Source organism: Myxine glutinosa, chromosome 1, assembly GCF_964187855.1.
Source record: "Myxine glutinosa chromosome 1, kmMyxGlut1.1, whole genome shotgun sequence".
NCBI classification, from domain to species: domain Eukaryota; kingdom Metazoa; phylum Chordata; class Myxini; order Myxiniformes; family Myxinidae; genus Myxine; species Myxine glutinosa.
In genome coordinates this window covers 90,735,094-90,756,677 of record NC_136261.1, presented here as the reverse complement: position 1 = coordinate 90,756,677, position 21,584 = coordinate 90,735,094, and the positions used below count along the sequence as shown (strand labels likewise).

The 21,584-nt window shown below is 36.2% G+C and overlaps 1 protein-coding gene across 1 annotated transcript; it reads right to left on the bottom strand.

Annotated features, from left to right (window-relative positions):
• Nucleotides 1–432: 432 nt before the first annotated feature.
• Nucleotides 433–12,217, bottom strand: LOC144890795 (uncharacterized). Its single transcript, XM_078772651.1, has 5 exons — nt 11,952–12,217; nt 3,447–3,609; nt 2,086–2,171; nt 1,528–1,659; nt 433–483 (listed from the first exon to the last, which is right to left on the bottom strand). Exons 2-5 carry the CDS (start codon nt 3,568–3,570, stop codon nt 433–435), a joined length of 393 nt encoding a protein of 130 aa, XP_078628777.1. The 5' UTR covers nt 3,571–3,609; nt 11,952–12,217.
• Nucleotides 12,218–21,584: the final 9,367 nt, after the last annotated feature.

Genomic DNA, 21,584 nt, shown 5'->3' with positions numbered 1-21,584 from the left:
CACAAGGGGCAATAATTCCGCGCACCAGTGGGTGGCGCAAATGCCCAGGCGGGGACCGAAGGGACATGCCCCGCCCTTCGACCGATCGGCCACGCCCGGGGACTAGGCACATATATGCGGGCTCTAAGCTCGAGCCTGCCCAGTGCTGCAGTTCGAGCTTTCGAAATAAAGACTCTTGTTTTCACAAACGCGTTGTGGCCTACCTCTTTGGCAAGCAAGTTGTGTGTGCACAGCACCACACTTCAACATGATCATTAACATATAGTATTGCCCATTGGGAGTACTTGACAATGAGCCATGTTTAAATATTTTCCATTGAGCGGTTTGAGAGATATAGAGGGTCAAGTTTAGTGTTGTACATTATATATATATATTTTTTGTAAAACATTCGAATGCAAGGAGGGAATAACTCTCCGGATATGACACAACAGATTACCGCTCCTCGGACAGGAAGTGCTTGACCGGGTGCCAGTTGGACGGTGACTGTGAGGCAATTCAAAGAAAAGGTGGATTAATTCGATGTTTTGCGAACTGTTTATGGTAAGAGTTTCGTTTTTACCTTGTTGTAAATACCAAACGAGTAGAGATACTGTTGAAGGAAAAACTCAAGAATACATTCAATTTCAAGTTCGACCCTCACAAGATTGAACCATTTATTACAAGCTGAACCATGTGCACATAAACAGGAGATGCAAATCACAATGGAAATTCTGATCTGTTCTGACTGCGTCACGGCGGGCTTGGCAAGCACTAGTTAGCAGCTTGTTAACGGAACGCACCATGAGTTTCCTCGCTTTAGGTTTAGTGTTAAACAACAGTAGCGACTGTTTCAAAAGATATAATTATTCATGTTTGTGGTTTATAATATCTTGGAGTGGCCCATGAAAAGCTATTTAAACACGTTAACACGGTGTTTGTCCAAGGAAGAAAAAACCCCTGAGGAGACAGGATATTATTTGTTTTAATAATTATGATTTTATCATGAGTGTTGTTAATACTTTTGTTATTAGAAGTAGCCTTGGAAAAACGCCATGATTGGCTATCTTAACACGGATATACACCCTCACACGGATTTCACCCAAGGCGGATGATACTCTTGGGGAGGGTGGCAAATTAAGTCGCTACAACCTCCATTGTGTGACCCTTAGTTAGTCCTCCTGTCAAGTTTGGTTGAGAATGGTTAAGTAACGATCGAATGTATCGAGCGGACAAACGGACAGACAGACGGACACCAAATTGCGTATTTTAGTTTGATGACGATGAAGAGCATTTGACTTGCCTTCTACTGCATGGTTTTAAGCTGGGTTTGACGTTCTCTTATCAGTCCCAACACCTCGAACGATCCACAGAACAAATGTGGTAGACTCCACGGGGTTCTACCTCAGTATAGCGGTGCCTTTGAAAGTACAATGGCCTTTGGCAAACCTTTTTTGGGTCTTGAGTTGTTCTCTACCGAGTAACGTACATGGATTGTGTTTGCGAACTACAGCTGTGACAACAGCAGACCGAACACCAACAGCTTATCACCTGGCACACAACAGTCTGTGCATCTTGCTTCGAGCAGCCATCTTGTTCCTGCACGCTATCACCTCCAAACACCAGTGGTGACCCCCGGCGCTCCAGACGATGCCTTGGAGAGGCCAGAAGCTCATCTTGCTCCTGTAAATAATGCACCAGGATTAACACTTGAAGTGGTGGTTCAATGGACCGACACCACGCTTGAAATGAATAGTATACTACTTTCGTTTTGTTTCGTTGACTTTTGAGGTCATTCATCAGTGTCTCGACAGGCCCATTGTTTTGGTGAAACCTTTACACAGAAAAACTTATTGTTCATGACGAATAATCATAGTTGTACATAAAAGTTATCTTCCGGCAGAAATCAATGTAGTTTTTCGTTTCTTACACAGAGGTCAAGGCTCATGGAAGCTCACAGTTATGTAGAACAGTAGGTAGTTTATAAATATGCAGCCTTGTAACTTCAGACTCGTGTTTCACGTTTCAGATGAAATTGATAGGTTCAAAAAACCTGTCAGATATTTACAAAAATCAACCCGGAGGTCACGAGCGAGTCAACGAACCAACCTCGTGGCTTGGGGGCCTCTCGCTGAGTAGCTGCTGCGTGGAGAACCATCCGTGTTCTGCGGAGTTGTTGACATGGCAACCACCATCTGCAGAATAACAACCACCATACTGCCAACTGACCTTATGGAAGGATGAGTAGCCTCGGTAAATCAATAGGTCAATCATGTGCCAGCAACCCTCTAATGGTGAAACTGCCAAAATCAAGACTCTGCTCACCTTCACTCTTTCATTCCTCTTTTCTCCGGCCTCTGGAACAAACTGCCTCACTCTCTTCAGTCCCACTCCTCCCTCCAGGTCTTTAAAACAGCTGGTCACCACCATCTCTTATCTTCCCCCATACAAAACCTTGATCTTTTCTACCCCTGTTAGTTCACCCCAGATCCACTTTTTTGAAATACCGACCTCTTTCCTGGAAGTCCTAGCAGTGTCCTTGTATTTTTTTTACCTCCCACTCCCCACCCCCTTCCCACGCCTTCTCCCCCCAAGCCCTCTCCCTCCCACAGATCTCCCGATATTTGTGTTCTCTACTGTTGTACTTGTGTGCTTCCCTCTCTCTCCCCATCTTGTCTCCCGCTCCCCTTATTACATGTTTTATGTGTCCGTTTTTTTTTTTTGGTGATTAATGTTAGCTCTTACACGAGACAAAAAAAAACAACTGTGCTTGTGCCTTATCAGCCCACCCCCGCACAGTGCGAGACGGGGTTTTGCAATCACTTCTGTGTGCCTGTCTGTCCGTCTGTCTGTGTCTGTCCAGGCCATCACTTATTTTTACCATTTGAAATTTGTCATGAAATTTTCAGCAAAGTTTGATTATGAGAATATGGAGAAGGAAAATTAATAATTTTGGCAAAAGGTCAAAGGTTAGCGTCACGTAAAATCGCCAATTTTCATCCAGTTGACCTGAAATGTCAATTTGCTATTTGAGATTTGTCATCAAATTTTAAACAAACCTTTATTATGATAATATGGAGAAGACAAATTAATAATTTTGGCAAAAGGTCAAAGGTCAGCATCACATAAAATCATGAATATTCATCTGATTGACCTGAAATTTTAAGAATCTGCATTTTGGTTCACTGAATTGCTTCACCAGTCAAAAGCTAGAATATGACTTTTTTTTTTTTAGATGAAAATGTCAAAGGTCAAGGCTGCATAAAATCGTCAGTTTTCATTTTGTACTTGCATTAGCTGTTTTCGTCATGTTTAGCACACAGAAGAAGAATAAGACGTCTGAATACAAAGCCCATGTGGACGGGCTTTGCATTTTGAGATGCTTTCTAGTTTACATTTCAACAGTTTTATTCACTTTCTTTTTCAGTGGAACTTTTGTAGCACCTCAGATGTAGTTGGGGTGTGCTTACCTGGCACTTCCTGCTCTGATCTTCTAATGGAGGTAGTGTGCCGTAAGTTGCGTGTTCGACGAACGAGGGCCCTGCTCGGTGCCTCGGAGGTAAAAGCCACCTTCTGAGGTTTCGCCCAAGCCATAGAAGTCGGTGGAGGTGTAATACCTTTCAACTGCGAAACCTAGAAAGAATTAATCAAAGAATGGGTCTCTACAGATACCAAAACGTTCCATGTCGTGTTTTTTTCAATCGGATGTAATGTCAACAAATTTCTAATAAATAAAAAAACAAAAAATGAAATTATAAAAAACATTTTTAAAAATTCATCTAATTTTGCAAGTATTTTGGTGCGTTTATTTTTGACTACTTAAGCTACTCCAGTTACTTAAATGTGTATTTTTGCAATCTCTAAATACTTATCTAATTATCTTTTGTGCAGGTCAGCTGTACTGGTCATTGAGTACCAGTTCACTGGTAATTCCCTGTGTGTCGCAAGAGGCGACTAACAGGGTTGGTGGCAGGAAGGGCATTCGGCCATAAAACATTGCTTCAAAAAGGGGACCACGGTGCCCCCAAAATGGCCAACTCTTGCTCTGTGGGGAAAATGGCCTCGAAAGGTGGTTCTTCTAGCTGTACTGGTCATTAAGTAGACAAACTGTTAGATTGAATTGATGAGTTAAAGAAGTGTAGGCATGATGGACCAAATGGCCTCCTCCTATGTCAGTTCCCTTGTACTTAGGTTGAGTACATTATGTGCATTAAGTACTCAAGACCCTAAGATCTAAAGCCAGGTGCCATAACCGTTAACGGTGGGTTTTCACGGGACACGCGAACGGTTCGCGAAGGATGCGAATGTCGAAACAAGTACAAAAAGTTTTAATTAAAACAAAAGCCGCGTCGATGTTACACAATGCCTAGATGCAGCTGTGCCTATAACGTCGATGTTATAGGCACAGGACATTCCTATTGATTCGATTACTTGATGTTATTTTTGTGCAAAGTGAAAATATATCTCGGCAATTTCCCGTGTGTGGCGACGAATTTTTAATATATCTCGGCATTTTCCCGTCTGTTATTTCAGGCGGTGTATGACTGACCATGCCGCGATGTAAAAAAATATATATCTCGGCAATTTCCCGTATGTGGCGACACGTGAACGAAGCTATGCTCCTCTCTCCACATTATTGTGACGACGTATAAATTAAATATTTCATCGTGACGATTGTCATCAAATGGACGAATTTTTAATATATCTCGGCATTTTCCCGTCTGTTATTTCGGGCGGTGTATGACTGACCATGCCGCGATTTAAACAAAATATATATATCTCGGCATTTTCCCGTCTGTTATTTCGGGCGGTGTATGACTGACCATGCCGCGATTTAAAAAAAAAATATCTCAATGGACTTGAAGTTACAGGCCTTTGAGAATTCATTTCGTTCTATAAAGGGCAACTTTCATCGGATTTTCTTCCCGTTTTTTTTCAACCGAGTCTAAAACTATGTTAGCGACTGTGAGAAATGAAATGATATATCGAATTTGATTTGAAATAAAACTGTGTGAGAGAGGAAGACACCACGGGCCTACAAAACAGGCCTCAAAGCTATGCGAGTTAATAAAATGGTGGATATTTGTTTATATGAAGCCTCTCCCAAAATGGGTGGAGCTATGGTTCCCAGAATGGGTGGAGCTTTGAGGTTTTGTCTTCTCTGCAAGAACAAGAAGAACAAGAAGAAGAAGAACAAGAAGAACAACAACAACAGCAGAGGGCACTCTATTAGCAGCGTCTGCGACGCGGCTAAAACTGGCAAAGTCCAACATTCGTATTTTAGGCTCCAAAAGTTCACCAAACATGCGCGGGGGTTCGGAAGCGTCGTCAATTGTTCGCAGGAGTCGTTTTTTGTTCGGCGGGAATTTCAAAAAAGTTTGAATTCCATATTGGGACTCAGGGTAGTAGGTCAATACAACAACATATGTTGTATTGTTTCTGGATTTCCATCAAATTAACTCAAAAAAGTTTGAAATTCCCGCCGAACAAAAAACGACTCCTGCGAACAATTGACGACGCTTCCGAACCCCCGCGCATGTTTGGCGAACTTTTGGAGCCTAAAATACGAATGTTGGACTTTGCCATTTTTTCGACATTCGCATCCTTCGCGAACTGTTCACGTGTCCCGTGAAAACCCACCTTAAGCCAACACCAGGGTTTGCAAGACCTATAAAGGTTATTTTACAAGTATCGTACTATTCCAACAATCTCTCCATGGCCTCTATCTACACATTATCATCGACATTAATTCCCTCCTTGATGCCATCCCTATCTCTCGATGTAATCCTGTGTTTAACCCAGAACAACTCATGTGGATAGGTTTAACAAAGCCATAATGGCTTTACTGATCGTCATGCTAAAGTGACTGGCCTTCACCTGGGAGAGTATTTAACAGAGACAGCTATGGCGAAATCCAGCATGTCTTTTGTGCTATTTACATAATTATCAATATCTAGCATGTCCACAGTGCTATTTACATAATGATCAATATCTAGCATGTCTGTAGTGCTATTTACATAATGATCAATATCTAGCATGTCTGTAGTGCTATCTATCTATAATTCCAGTAATCTCTGTGTGTATGTTTGTATGTTTGTATGTTTGTATGTTTGTATGTCTGTATGTCTGTGACCGCTGTTTCTCGACAACCACGGGTCCGATATACTTTAAACTTGCCAGGTATATTGCTGGGGACCCGAGGATGTGCCTTTTCAAGGTTTCATATTAATCGGAGAAGTAGTTACCGAGCTATGTCCAAAAAACGATTCAACCAATCAGAGAGCAGCGAGCTATCACGTGTGCCGAACGTGGCGAACAGACTCTGCCTCGGACGGCACATTTGAGAGCATATTCATTTATTTCACGTTGGAAAACTATGTTGCCGTTAAACTATGTTTTAAAACTAATTAAAACTAATTTGCGATTCATTCGCTTTCCTGCGCGTTTGTGCACGCGATGGCGAATTCTTTACCAAACTCCGCAAGCCGTTCGCTTTGGACCAAACCATTTCATGTAAATAGAGGGGGGGGATTGTCACCGTACTCGCAAGCCGTTCGCTTTGGACCAAACCATTTCATGTAAATAGAGGGGGGGGATATAATTTTAGATATAGATATAGTACGGGCATGCCCTGGTATACATAATTATCAATATCCAGCATGTCTATGGTGCTATTTACATAATTATCAATATCCAGCATGTCTATGGTGCTATTTACATAATAATTATCAATATCCAGCATGTCTATGGTGCTATTTACATAATTATCAATATCTAGCAATGTCGACAGTGCTCTTTACATAATTTTCAATATCCAGCATGTCTATGGTGCTATTTACATAATTATCAATATATAGCATGTCTGTAGTGCTATTTACATAATTATCAATATCTAGCATGTCTGTAGTGCTATTTACATAATTATCAATATCCAGCATGTCTATGGTGCTATTTACATAATTATCAATATCCAGCATGTCTATGGTGCTATTTACATAATTATCAATATCTAGCAATGTCGACAGTGCTCTTTACATAACTATCAATATCTAGCATGTCTGTCGTGCTATTTACATAATTATCAATATGTAGCATGTCTGTAGTGCTATTCACATAATTATCAATATCTAGCATGTCTATAGTGCTATTTACATAATTATCAATGTCTAGCATGTCTATCATGCTATTTACATAATTATCAATATCTAGCATGTCTGTAGTGCTATTTACATAATTATCAATATCAAGCATGTCTGAAGTGCTGTTCACATAATTATCAATATCTAGCATGTCTATGGTGCTATTTACATAATTATCAATATCTAGCATGTCCATAGTGCTATTTACATAATTATCAATATCTAGCATGTCTATAGTGCTATTTACATAATTATCAATATCTAGCATGTCTGTAGTGCTATTTACATAATTATCAATATCTAGCATGCCTGTAGTGCTATTTACATAATTATCAATATCTAGCATGTCTATGGTGCTATTTACATAATTATCAATATCTAGCATGTCTACAGTGGCCTTTACATAATTATCAATATCTAGCATGTCGATGGTGCTATTTACATAATTATCAATGTCTAGCATGTCTGTAGTGCTATTTACATAATTATCAACATCTAGCATGTCTATAGTGCTCTTCACATAATTATCAATATCTGGCATGTCTATAGTGCTATTTACATAGTTATCAATATCTAGCATGTCTGTAGTGCTATTTACATAATTATCAATATCTAGCATGTCTATAGTGCTATTTACATAATTATCACGAGCTAGCATGTCTCTAGTGCTATTTACATAATCATCAATATCTAGCATGTCCATGGTGCTCTTTACATAATTATAAATATCTAGCATGTCTTTTGTGCTATTTACATAATTATTAATATCTAGCATGTCTACAGTGCAATTTACATAATTATCAATATCGAGCATGTCTATCGTGCTATTTACATAATCATCAATATCTGGCATGTCGATAGTGCTATTTACATAATTTTCAATATTGAGCATGTCGATAGTGCTATTTACATAATTATCAATATATAGCATGTCTATAGTGCTATTTACATAATTATCAATATCTAGCATGTCAACAGTGCTCTTTACATAATTATCAATATCAAGAATGTCTGTAGTGCTATTTACATATTTATCAATATCCAGCATGTCCATGGTGCTATTTACACAATTATCAATATCTATCATGTATGTAGTGCTATTTACACAATTATCAATATCTAGCATGTCTGCAGTGCCATTTACATAATTATTAATATCTTGCATGTCTGCAGTGCTCTTCACATAATTATCTATATATATCATGTCTATCGTGCTATTTACATAATTATCAATATCTAGCATGTCTGCAGTGCTATTTACATAATTATCAATATCTAGCATGTCTATAGTGCTATTTACATAATCATCTCTAGCACGTCCATGGTGCTCTTTACATAATTATAAATATCTAGCATGTCTTTTGTGCTATTTACATAATTATCAATATTGAGCATGTCGATAGTGCTATTTACCTAATTATCAATATCTTGCATGTCTCTAGTGCTATTTACCTAATCATCAATATCTAGCATGTCTACAGTGCAATTTACATAATTATCAATATCTAGCATGTCTACAGTGCTCTTTACATAATTATCAATATCTAGCATGTCTATGGTGCTATTTACATAATTATCAATATCTAGCATGTCTACAGTGCTATTTACATAATTATCAATATCTAGCATGTCTACAGTGCTCTTTACATAATTATCAATATCTAGCATGTCTATGGTGCTATTTACATAATTATCAATATCTAGCATGTCTGTAGTGCTATTTACATAATTATCAATATCGAGCATGTCTGCAGTGCTCTTTACCTAATTATCAATATCTCGCATGTCTATAGTGCTATTTACATAATTATCAATATCTAGCATGTCTACAGTGCTATTTACATAATTATCAATATCTAGCATGTCTACAGTGCTCTTTACATAATTATCAATATCTAGCATGTCTATGGTGCTATTTACATAATTATCAATGTCTAGCATGTCTGTAGTGCTATTTACATAATTATCAATATCTAGCATATCTGTAGTGCTCTTTACATAATTATCAATATCTGGCATGTCTATAGTGCTATTTACATCGTTATCAATATCTCGCATGTCTGTAGTGCTATTTACATAATTATCAATATCTAGCATGTCTATAGTGCTATTTACATAATTATCACTAGCTAGCATGTCCACAGTGCTATTTACATAATCATCAATATCTAGCATGTCCATGGTGCTCTTTACATAATTATAAATATCTAGCATGTCTATAGTGCTATTTACATAATTATCACGAGCTAGCATGTCTCTAGTGCTATTTACATAATCATCAATATCTAGCATGTCCATGGTGCTCTTTACATAATTATAAATATCTAGCATGTCTTTTGTGCTATTTACATAATTATCAAAATCTAGCATGTCTACAGTGCAATTTACATAATTATCAATATCGAGCATGTCTATCGTGCTATTTACATAATCATCAATATCTGGCATGTCGATAGTGCTATTTACACAATTATCAATATCTAGCATGTCGATAGTGCTCTTTACATAATTATAAATATCTCGCATGTCTACAGTGCTCTTTACATAATTATCAATATCTAGCATGTCTGTAGTGCTATTTACACAATTATCAATATCTAGCATGTCGATAGTGCTCTTTACATAATTATAAATATCTCGCATGTCCACAGTGCTATTTACATAATCATCAATATCTAGCATGTCCATGGTGCTCTTTACATAATTATAAATATCTAGCATGTCTGTAGTGCTATTTACATAATTATCAATATCTAGCATGTCTAAGGTGCTCTTCACATAATTATCAATATCAAGCATGTCTGCAGTGCTCTTCACATAATTATCAATATCCAGCATGTCTATCGTGCTATTTACATAATTATCAATATCCAGCCTGTCTAAGGTGCTATTTGCATAATTATCAATATCAAGCATGTCTGCAGTGCTCTTTACATAATTATCAATATCTAGCATGTCTATAGTGGTATTTACATAATCATCTCTAGCACGTCCATGGTGCTCTTTACATAATTATAAATATCTAGCATGTCTTTTGTGCTATTTACATAATTATCAATATATAGCATGTCAACAGTACTATTTACATCATCTATATATATCTAGCATGTCTATAGTGCTATTTACATAATTTTCAATATTGAGCATGTCGATAGTGCTATTTACCTAATTATCAATATCTTGCATGTCTCTAGTGCTATTTACATAATCATCAATATCTAGCATGTCGACAGTGCTATTTACATAATTATCAATATCTAGCATGTCTGCAGTGCTCTTTACATAATTATCAATATCCAGCATGTCTATAGTGCTATTTACATAATTATCAATATCTAGCATGTCTATAGTGCTATTTACATAATCATCTCTAGCATGTCCATGGTGCTCTTTACATAATTATAAATATCTAGCATGTCTTTTGTGCTATTTACATAATTATAAATCAATATCTAGCATGTCTTCAGTGCTATTTACATCATTATCAATATCTAGCATGTCTATAGTGCTATTTACATAATTTTCAACATTGAGCATGTCGATAGTGCTATTTACATAATTATCAATATATAGCATGTCTACAGTGCTCTTTACATAATTATCAATATCTAGCATGTCGATAGTGCTCTTTACATAATTATCAATATCTAGCATGTCAAAAGTGTTATTTACATAATTATCAATATATAGCATGTCTGCAGTGCAATTTACATAGTTATCAATATCTAGCATGTCTATAGTGCTATTTACATAATCATCAATATCTAGCATGTCGATAGTGATATTTACATAATTTTCAATATCGAGCATGTCTATAGTGCTATTTACATAATTATCAATATCTAGCATGTCTATATTGCTATTTACATAATTATCAATATTGGGTATTCCATGTCCACACTTGGGTATTCCATGTCTTTTGTGCTTTTTACATAATCATCAATATCTCACATGTCTATAGTGCTCTTTACATAAGTATCAATATCTCACATGTCTATGGAGCTATTTACGTAATTATCAATAACTCACATGTTTATGGTGCTCTTTACATAATTATCAATAACTCACATGTCTATGGTGCTCTTTACATAATTATCAATATCTAGCATGTCTTTCGTGCTATTTACATAATTATCAATATCTAGCATGTCTATGGTGCTATTTACATAATTATCAATATCTAGTACGTCTGTTGTGCTATTTACATAATTATCAATATATAGCACGTCTGTTGTGCTATTTACATAATTATCAATATATAGCACGTATATGGAGCTATTTACATAATGATCAACATCTAGCATATCTCTGGTGCTATTTACATACTGATCGTTGTGGTTTGACTGTACTTGGGTATTGTTTTTAGCAAATTACTCATCGCTGTTCCACTTCACTGAGCTTTTAATTGGACACAATTTGAGGTTCCCTCTTTTGTTTGCAGCACATGGAATCAATGTGGAATCATTGGCTGGGGTAACAGCTGTGTCACTGATGCAGTGCCTCCTATAGGTTACTCTTAGGGCGGGTACTATTGCTCGTAATAGGAATTTGGAATTTGTTCAAGATGGCGGTACATCTACACTTCGCCAAGGAGATCGTAGGATATTTAACATCCACCGACTAATACCGGTAGAAAGGATGCCGAGTTAAACATTCATCCGAGGGATGGCACACACATTGATGCTTCGCTCGCCTGCCAACATGATAGTTTGTAGCTGGGTGAGGATTCAAACTCAGGCTCGGATGGCTCAGATGTGCGAGTGTGCATCTAAGACAACTTGCAAGTTCACAAGTTGAAGTTACCAGTACATTTACAAAAGCAACATTTTCACTAACCAGAGGTGTTGTTCCATGAAAGGAATCATTGTTGTCGCTCAAGCATCTCCTCAGAATTGGTCCATGCGACCCGGTGATCACATGTCTGCTTGATTGGAGACCCTGAATGAAGATGTTATTGTGAACATGTCCACTTCCCTGGTGAGCATAAATGTTCTGCGTTGGCTGAAGTGGTTGAATTGTGGGTCTTGCCTGACCTCTGTTCTCCGGCCCAGGCACATGAATACCGGAGTCTACTGACTTAGAGTGTGATGATGACAACCTATACATGATATTTTACAATTTTCATATTTTACGATTTTCTGAAAAATAAAAAAAAATTATTTTCAAAATTTCTGATGTCATTTTTCCAAATTTTCATGATTTTCTCAATTTTCCAAAATTTCTAAAAGAATTACAACAACCAATTTTTTAACCAAATGGTTAAAAAAATATTTTGCGAACATTGAATTATTGTCAGCTTGTGAACGTTTACAAACATTTGTGACGGTGAATGAGAGCTCCCATGGTGTGGACAAACAAGGAACCTCATCGCAATCCGAGATCCACGTGGTCGGTAGACCCGCCAGTAGTGTATATATGTTGCTTCTGGGACACTCATTTTCCCATTGACTTACATGTTAATTTTTCCCCTCCCTCATTGCCCCTAAACACCTCTATTTCTCTCACCCTGTTCTTTACGAACCTTCTAACCTTTTGACATGTTATCCTTATTCATTAGACCACTTAAACAATGGTCCTTCTGTGTGAACCTGTGATCCTTCTGACCTTATGGACCTTTTAACCTTTTACTCTTAATATCATCTGGTGAATCATCTTTGGCCCACTCAAACAACGACCCTACAAATATTTGTTTATGCGTGGGAAATAATTTAATTCTCCTACAACTCTCCTCACCGTCTAATACATTAACAAAAAATATGTTTGAGTTTGGTTCTTTATCAAGATATTTTAACTGAGCTAAAATAAAATGATAAACCTCCCTCAATGTTCTTGTCTGAGCGCCTCCAGTGCCGCCAACTTTTTGGTAAGCTCCGCCCACTTTTTGGTAAGCTCCGCCCACATTTTTACTAGACCCACCCACTTTTTACTAGGCTCCGCCCACTTTTGCTAAGCCTCACCCACTTCTGCTAAGCCCCACCCACTTTGTTAAGTCCCACCCACTTTATAAACTCGTCAGCATTGTATCATTTCCAGGTAATACATTACATCATTTTCAGGGAATTTCCATCACATCATTTCCAGTTAAGACACGCCCAGGTTTGCCCAGGGAAGTTCCACAGGAAATGACACACACCCAGCCCTTCTTATAAAAGGCACCGACCACACAGGCTTTTTCAAACACGCTTTCTGCTTCACTTGAGAATGGACTACTATGCCGAAATGGAATGGGATAACTTTGCTATTCCTTGGAGTCCTACTACCTGTGTAGAACTCAACCTTCAGATTGATGAACTGGACTCGAACCTCTTATCAATGGAGGTAAGTTTGTTTATTTATTTATTTATTTATTTAATTAATTTTTTTTTTAATTTTTTTTAATTTTTTTTTTTTTTTTAGATGAGACTCGTGTAAGAGTTAACAAAGTTTATTTTAATATTCATAGAGCTTGATTTATACAAATAAAAATATTGTATTAAATTAATACATTGTTATTTTCTGTCACAGGAAATTGTATCTGAGATACGAAATGAAAATTCTGCTTTTAACACAACTTGGGATGAAGTTATTTTTTTGTTTGAAGACTTTTTGAACAACCAAGACCCCCAGAACGAGTTCTACCTTGATGATCCAGCCAAAGAGTTATACCTTGTAGATCCACAAAATCCTGAAAAAGAGTTTTACCATGATGATACTTGTTGTGAGTTATCAAAACAAAACCCACTGAACAAGTTCTACCTTGATGAGTCAGAATACAAGTCATACATTGGAGACCCACACATTTCTGAAAATTGGGAAACGGGAATTCTCCCTGATGGTCCGCAGTTATACTATGTGAGACACATCATAGAAACCCTAAAAAATTGGGCAAGGAGAGTTCTCCCTGATGGTCCGCAGTTATACTATGTGAGACACATCATAGAAACCCTAAAAAATAGGGAAACGGGAATTCTCCCTGATGGTCCGCAGTTATACTATGTGAGACACATCATAGAAACCCTAAAAATTTGGGCAAGGAGAGTTCTCCCTGATGGTCCGCAGTTATACTATGTGAGACACATCATAGAAACCCTAAAAAATTGGGAAAGGGAAGTTTTCCCTGATGGTCCGCAGTTATACTATGTGAGACTTATCACGGAAACCCCCAATATTTCTGAAAATTGTGGTTCTACCTTGGAGACTTGGAAAGATGGTTATATTTTTGGAGACTCGGAATGGGGGTTTTGTTTTGATGACTCGGAATGTGATACCTATCTTGGAGGCTCAACAGGAATGTGGTTATACCTTGGGAACTTGGAAAGTTGGTTTTATTTTGGAGACTCTACCTGTGGGGTTCCTCTTGGAGACTCTTTGGATTCTAAAGCAATGAACAATGTTCTTTATTTAATGACGCTTGATTTAAGCAATATCAAGAAAGTTCAAGGAAGAAAATGCTGGAAAATTCTTTCTTCCCATTTCTACTTCTTCAAACTTGAAAGCCTTGAAAGACAGAATTGGCAGAAGAGGAAAAAAAGAAAAAGAAATACGTATTTAAAAAAAGAAGAAAAGAAAGATTATGTTAGGGTTTGGGTGGGATTTTGAATGTGAGGGTTAGGGATGGGGTTGGGTTAGGGATGGGGTTGGGTTAGGGTTGGGATTTTGAATGTGAGGGTTGGGGTTGGGTTAGGGATGGGGTTGGGTTAGGGTTGGGTTAGGGATTGGGTTGGGTTAGGGATGGGATTGGGTATGGGAGTTGGGTTGGGTTAGGGATGGGGTTGGGTTAGGGATGGGGTTGGGTTAGGAATGGGTTGGGTTAGGGATGGGGTTGGGTTAGGGATGGGTTTGGGTTAGGGATGGGTTTGGGTTAGGGATGGGGTTGGGTTAGGGATGGGGTTGGGTTAGGGTTTGTATATTATTATGACTCACTCACACATACACACACACAAAAGTTAAGCCCCAACTGGAAAGTTGAGGGATTCTGTGTTTGGGGTTCACAGATTTAAAAACGTATCCCCATTATACACACACAAAAGTTAAGCCCCAACTGAAACGTTGAGGGATTCTGTGTTTGGGGTTCACAGATTTAAAAACGTATCCCCATTATACACAGACAAAAGTTAAGCCCCAACTGAAACGTTGTGGGATTCTGTGTTTGGGGTTCACAGATTTAAAAACGTATCCCCATTATACACACACAAAAGTTAAGCCCCAACTAAAAAGTTGTGGGATTCTGTGTTTGGGGTTCACAGATTTAAAAACGTATCCCCATTATACACACACAAAAGTTAAGCCCCAACTAAAAAGTTGTGGGATTCTGTGTTTGGGGTTCACAGATTTAAAAACGTATCCCCATTACATTTTATTTATTTATTTATTATTTTCAAGGGTATTATCTGCTTACTTGTGTTTTTTGTAATTCGTGTGAGTAAAATGAACCCAAGATTTCTTCTCCATTTAAATCATATAATTTGTAGGTCCAAGGGACTGTATCCATTACATCAATGATTTTAAATAATTCACGAGTCCATTTTTGTGTATAACCTTTCTCAAAATGACTTTTCCATTTGTATATTCTTACAATATCACCAACTTTAAACTTGGGCTTTCTCAAATTAATCTCCTTTTCATATTCTAATTTTGTAAATGTTTCTGATGGTTTTGATTTTGTTGATGAATGAACTGTATTATTGTAATTATCTACAATATCCTGAATTAAATACACCCATTTTTGAGAACCGAGTTGTGTGAATTTTTTATATAATTTCTCTTTTAAAGTACGATTAAAACGCTCAATAACAACTGCCTTTCCTTCATTAAAGGTGCTGTATAATTTAATACCCTTCCCCTTAAGAAATTTCATGAATATTTTGTTATAGAACTCTGTTCCCTCATCAGTCCATAACTTCTTTGGTTTCCTTTTATCCCGATCAAATATTAGCTTAAAGACTAACATCAAAGTATCACCCCTTTTATTTTTTAAAGGGACAACCCAGGCAAATCTACTCCTCAAATCAATAACGGTTAAAGCATACCTGTATCCCCTGTCATTATTCAATTCAATTAAATCAGCGGACCATATGTGGTCGGTGTATTTAGAATAAACCTTCCTTCTTTTAAACTTTGTGATTATAGGTTTGTGTAATTCTTCAGCCAAAAGCTCCTCAGTCTTGATGACATCATTAGAGCCTAATAGTTTTTTGAGGAATAACCAAGACCAAGTTTCAATTTAGCATTTATCAAATTTCTCACAATAAACCTATCAACTTTCTCTCTCAACGTTGGATTTTGTATCAAAGACAAATTATACAACATTTCGCTGTCGGCTTTATGTTTTTCAGTCAACGTAGTGGTTTTCCCATAAGCAATATCATGCTTCATACACACTTCGTCAACCCTATTTGTAGGTTTAGACCAAGGTTTAGGATTGTCAGCCTCATCTAATCTTTTATCCAAGTTTATTCCTGGACCACAGAAAGAATACCCTGGAAGGTGTAATTCCCCTGGAATTCCAGTTGTTGTAAATTTACTTCCTGACAGAAACTTTTGTATGTCTCCTCCTCTTTTAGGAGAGATGAATTGGCACTTTTTAGAGCCACACACTTGACATATTCCTTTTTGATTAACTCTATTATTTTTAGCTTTAACATGAGAGATATTTTTAGATTTAGTTTTCTTTTTACATTTGAGACAATAACTCATATTTATTTATCAGAAAAATTCCGACAGAGTATCAAAACCTTTTTGGTTTTCAACATATACATTTCAATCTTTATTTTTAAAACATAAAGAATCCTAAGGAATGCCTTCACTCTCTCCTCCATTTATTTACAAATAAAAACTAACTAAAGTCAATGACACCAACATCATCAATCACATAATCTTTTCCTTCTTCTTCTTCTTCTTCTTCTTCTTCACCACTTTCTCGTTTAAATCTCCTCCCTGAAATTGAAGACATTGACGTTGTTATTTTTGAAACCATTATCTTCATAAGAGTTGTTAATTCTTTAATTTCCTCTTCGGTGTGTTGAGATTGATTTATTTGCTGTAATACACTCAATCTTTTACGAATCTCACTGATTTCCATCTTTTTATATTTTTCCTCCCTCTCTCTTTGCTCCCTTTCCTCCCTCTCCTCCTTCTCCTTTTTCTCCCTCTCCTCCTCCTTTTTCTCCCTTTCCTCCTTCTCCTTTTCTCTCTTTCCTCCTTCTCTTCTTTAACTCCTTCCTCATTTATCTTAGCAATTTTTGATATCAATATTTTCACAGCATTCATTCTTTCTTTATTTTCCTCTTCGGTGAGTTGAGATTGATCTTCTTGCTGTAATACATCCACTCTTTTTTGAATCGCTCTGATTTCCATCTCCCTCTCCTCCCTCTCTCTTTGTTCCCTCTCCTCCTTCTCTCTTTTCTCTCTTTTCTCCTTCTCTTCTTCAACTCCTTCCTCATCCCTTGCTACCCTTGAGTTTAAACCCCAAAGAATATTATACATATACTCATCTGGATTTTGAGATATTCTTGTATCTATAATTATTTTTCTCATAATAGGATACCAATAAGATTTGTTGACGATTTCTAAAAGAGTTTTATATTTCATAACTTTGAGAAGTTCATTTTTATTTAATACTTTAAACAAGTCTCTATTTGTGGGTTTAACAATATCAGTATAAGGCCAGTTTTTTATGACAAAATTCCCATGTATATGCTCCAAATCATAAGGTATGTAATACCGAGCACCCTTTTCTTGTAGGTATCCTTGAATACAAAAATAATAATTCTCTTGTAGGCTTCTTCCTGCCATTTATGTATCAGAAATATATGTGAGATTAATATTATGACAGGTAATACCACCCCATCTTCCCACTACCAAATCGGTTTGTATTCCTCGGCTTTCTATCCTTATCTCATGACCTTCCTTCTTTGTCATGCTAACCATCGCTATACTATCATATATTTTTCTTTTCTTAAAACCATGTATTTGTTGTTTATTAATTGTACTTCCACATAAATCCATATCCTCACCAAGTGGATAATATTCTTCTTTACGAGACTGATTCAAATCATGTAGGTCTTCTATGTTTATTGAAAAAGACCAATTATACCCTAAATCAGGCATATCGTACCCCCATTTATTAATTCGCATATTAACTATATGTCCTTCTTTATAAAATTCAATTGTAAGCAGGTAGTTAAATTAAATGAGGAAAGGTGTATGGTCAGTATAACCAGGTGTTGTGGTTGTAAATTTTACTTGTTTAACAAAACGTGCTGTTGGGAATATCGTGTTGGGAATGAGAAACAACCATACATGGGAATATCTTTAAAAATATATATTGTGATAAATCACTAAATCTAATTAAGTCATTTGCATCTGTAGGGTTTGGATAATTGATTAATTTATAAGTATTCTTCATATTAATATTTTTACTTACACTATATTTTTGTCGTTCAGCCTGTGCCTTTGTATAATAATTTGATAAATCAATATCCTGAGAGGATTTTCCAAAGATAGAACCATCTTTTCCAACATGTCATTTATATTAGATTTAAAATGATATCATAAAAATTTTCATTATTGTTGAGTTGAAATAATACATATAAACATAATTGACCACAACATTTAGAATTAATTTCTTGAACTTGAAATGTTTGATAAACACCATTCTGTAAGAATTGTATTACTTCACCAGGTGGTGGCATACCATAACTATCAAAATAATATTTATCCTGACTATTATGAATACAAACCCAATGAGAACCATTCTCTATGTCTAAATTCATAATAATATTCTTTGTATTCTTATTTATATGTATTAATTCATCTCTCATACAAATAACCACATTATCAATTTTTAGTGTTTTACAATACTTAGTAAGTTCTATATTTGACGTTGTATTCTTTCCAAATTGTTTAAACCATTTATCCATTTATTTATGAGAAAGATACAATCCATTACCCCGTTTAGTTAGTTTAACACCCGCTTGAGCGATAGAGGAAAGCATATCTCTAACCAACAATCTAGCTTTATCAGGTAGACTTTCAAGTTTTTGAGCAAAATCTACAATTACACCACTTCCACTAATTTGTTTCTCCAACTCCTTGTTATGTCTTTCCAATTCTTTTTGAGCTTTTAGTTGTGCCTTCCTTTCGTGAGCAGTTTTTACCGCTGCTGAAATACCACCAGTCAATGCTCCCGCCGCACTTAAACCAGCAAATAAAGGAATTAGAAACGGGAGAAATCCTCCTCTTGACTCGTCTATTGAATATTTCTTTAACATAGGTTTTGTCATTTTAATTTTAAGTGAACCAGTATCATTTAGTGTTTTTACTTGTGTGTGTGTGAGTAAAACATCAATTCTTACAGCTCCTTTTCTTTGAATTGTATTAACATTAATAATACAAGGCTTTTGATTTTGAATACAAGATGTTAATTTATTAAGATTGATTTGATTAACATATACCCCAACCATTTATTTATGAGAAAAAACCTATGTGATATTAATCATAACACCATTATCTGTATTAATCTGTAATTCTGTTTCCTCCAAAAGCAAACAATATGCATTAACCTCTTCACTCTCCCCTCTTTCAATGTATAGAGAAGTATCCACTCGATTAGACTTTATAGTTTCCTTTTGAGAACTCAGGTCAATTGCGTAGATTGTATAAAGTTTTTGAAACGCAACCATATCCAAAATAGGATCATTATTACCATTACTTTCACACACCTTTTGGTAGGACTTGTAGGCTTCCGCATAATCATTTTTTTCCCAATCAATTTCCAATCTATCTCGCAGATAAAATGTGCCATCAAGAGAAACCCGAAGTTGTTTCACCTTAGCATTATCACTCAGCGCATTATTCTTATTAGTACCGTCCTCTCCATCTGGTTTTTTTAAAATGAGCCAGAGGTATCGTGGCTTTCCTTGAAGAACACCCAAATTCCAAGTGTAGGTAGTGTGTTCCAGTTTAACGTGTTGACATCTTCTTTTAAGGTATGATACATTTAGCGGTTTCTTTGAGTTAAGTCTTCTATTTAACATCTCTTCCGTTTTAAGATTAGGAGTATTTTCACTGATATACCAACACAAATCATTAATAACAAATTTATTGTTGTCTCCAAAAGCATTTTCAACCCCAAAAAGCAACCTATTTACATTATCATTCCTTTGTAGTTGAAATCTAATTTTAAGACCATACAAAACTTTGTCATAATCACAAAATCCAAATATACCTTTCAGAGGTACTGCTACGGTAAAACTATTCTCTGGTTTTGTGTCATCATTATACATTGCCTTCCTTTGACTATAACCGGGGTCTGTGTTTGTACCCGTTGACATATCAGGAATAAAACCTTCAACAGCTCCCTCACCCATTCTATCACCAAACGAATATAGTGTAAATTTCATCATTTCAGATGTAGCAGAGACATAATCAACCGCTTCAACCTCTTGTGTTCCAATATACAGGCGAACACTATCAAACATTTTCCAGAAGAAATCATTTACGAGTGTAGCATTAGTATTATTCGCAGCCTTAGTGAATTTAAATTTACACAGCAAGAAACTATCAGCTATATTCAAGTAAGTTTGTTGATTATTTATTTCAAAACTTTTTGTTCCGTTTGAATTCCAGTCTGTTCCTGTTATAGCATTTACCTTAAAATAGTCTTCCTTTTTTGTGGAGTTTGAAATGATAATTGTATCATCCAAATCATAGATACTATCAATCGCTTCCATACTTGTATTTATATAGTATTAAAATCGTTGAAACCCTGACCCAAGTATTTTAATGATTTTTTGTCGTTCTTGTGAAGATAGTTGAGTTTTACCTTTTTTTATTTCTTTGATTGCTTGTAATTTATGAGACGCCTTTTGAGCATCTTTTATACTCTTTATAGCACCCGCAACGGAGCCCACGGCAGAAGCAGTTGAACCAATTAGGTCTTTATGTTTAAGGATGGTTGAACCAATACCCATTAGAGTATCAATTATCCCATCTCCTTTATTTCGAAATTGATGACCTACACCTCGTTGTCTCTTAGGTTTATAGTATCCTTTACCCACATACCTTGTATAGTATGGTGAAAGGTACATGCCCTCCCCTGTAATTACTTTATATTTTCCCAACTCGAGTTTTCTCACAATAACCATTATTTATTTATTGAAAAACTTCACGTAGGTGAATTCTGATGGATATAATTTCTTCATTAAAGGAGATCATACGATTATCTTGATCGGTTATCCTAAAATTTACTCTGTATATGGTTTTTCCTGACACAGGTAAATAGACAAGATTTTTTGGTTCCATATTGAATTTATAACCAATCGGGGTTGAGTATGCACTGAATTAAAATATTGTATTTGTTCTTATTCCATCGTTATAAGCACCATCAATCAAATCACAATGAATTAATACTGAATTTATACCGGAGGATATTTGGATAACATTATCACTGTAAAACGTCCCGTTATTTTCAATCTTTTTTGAAGAGAA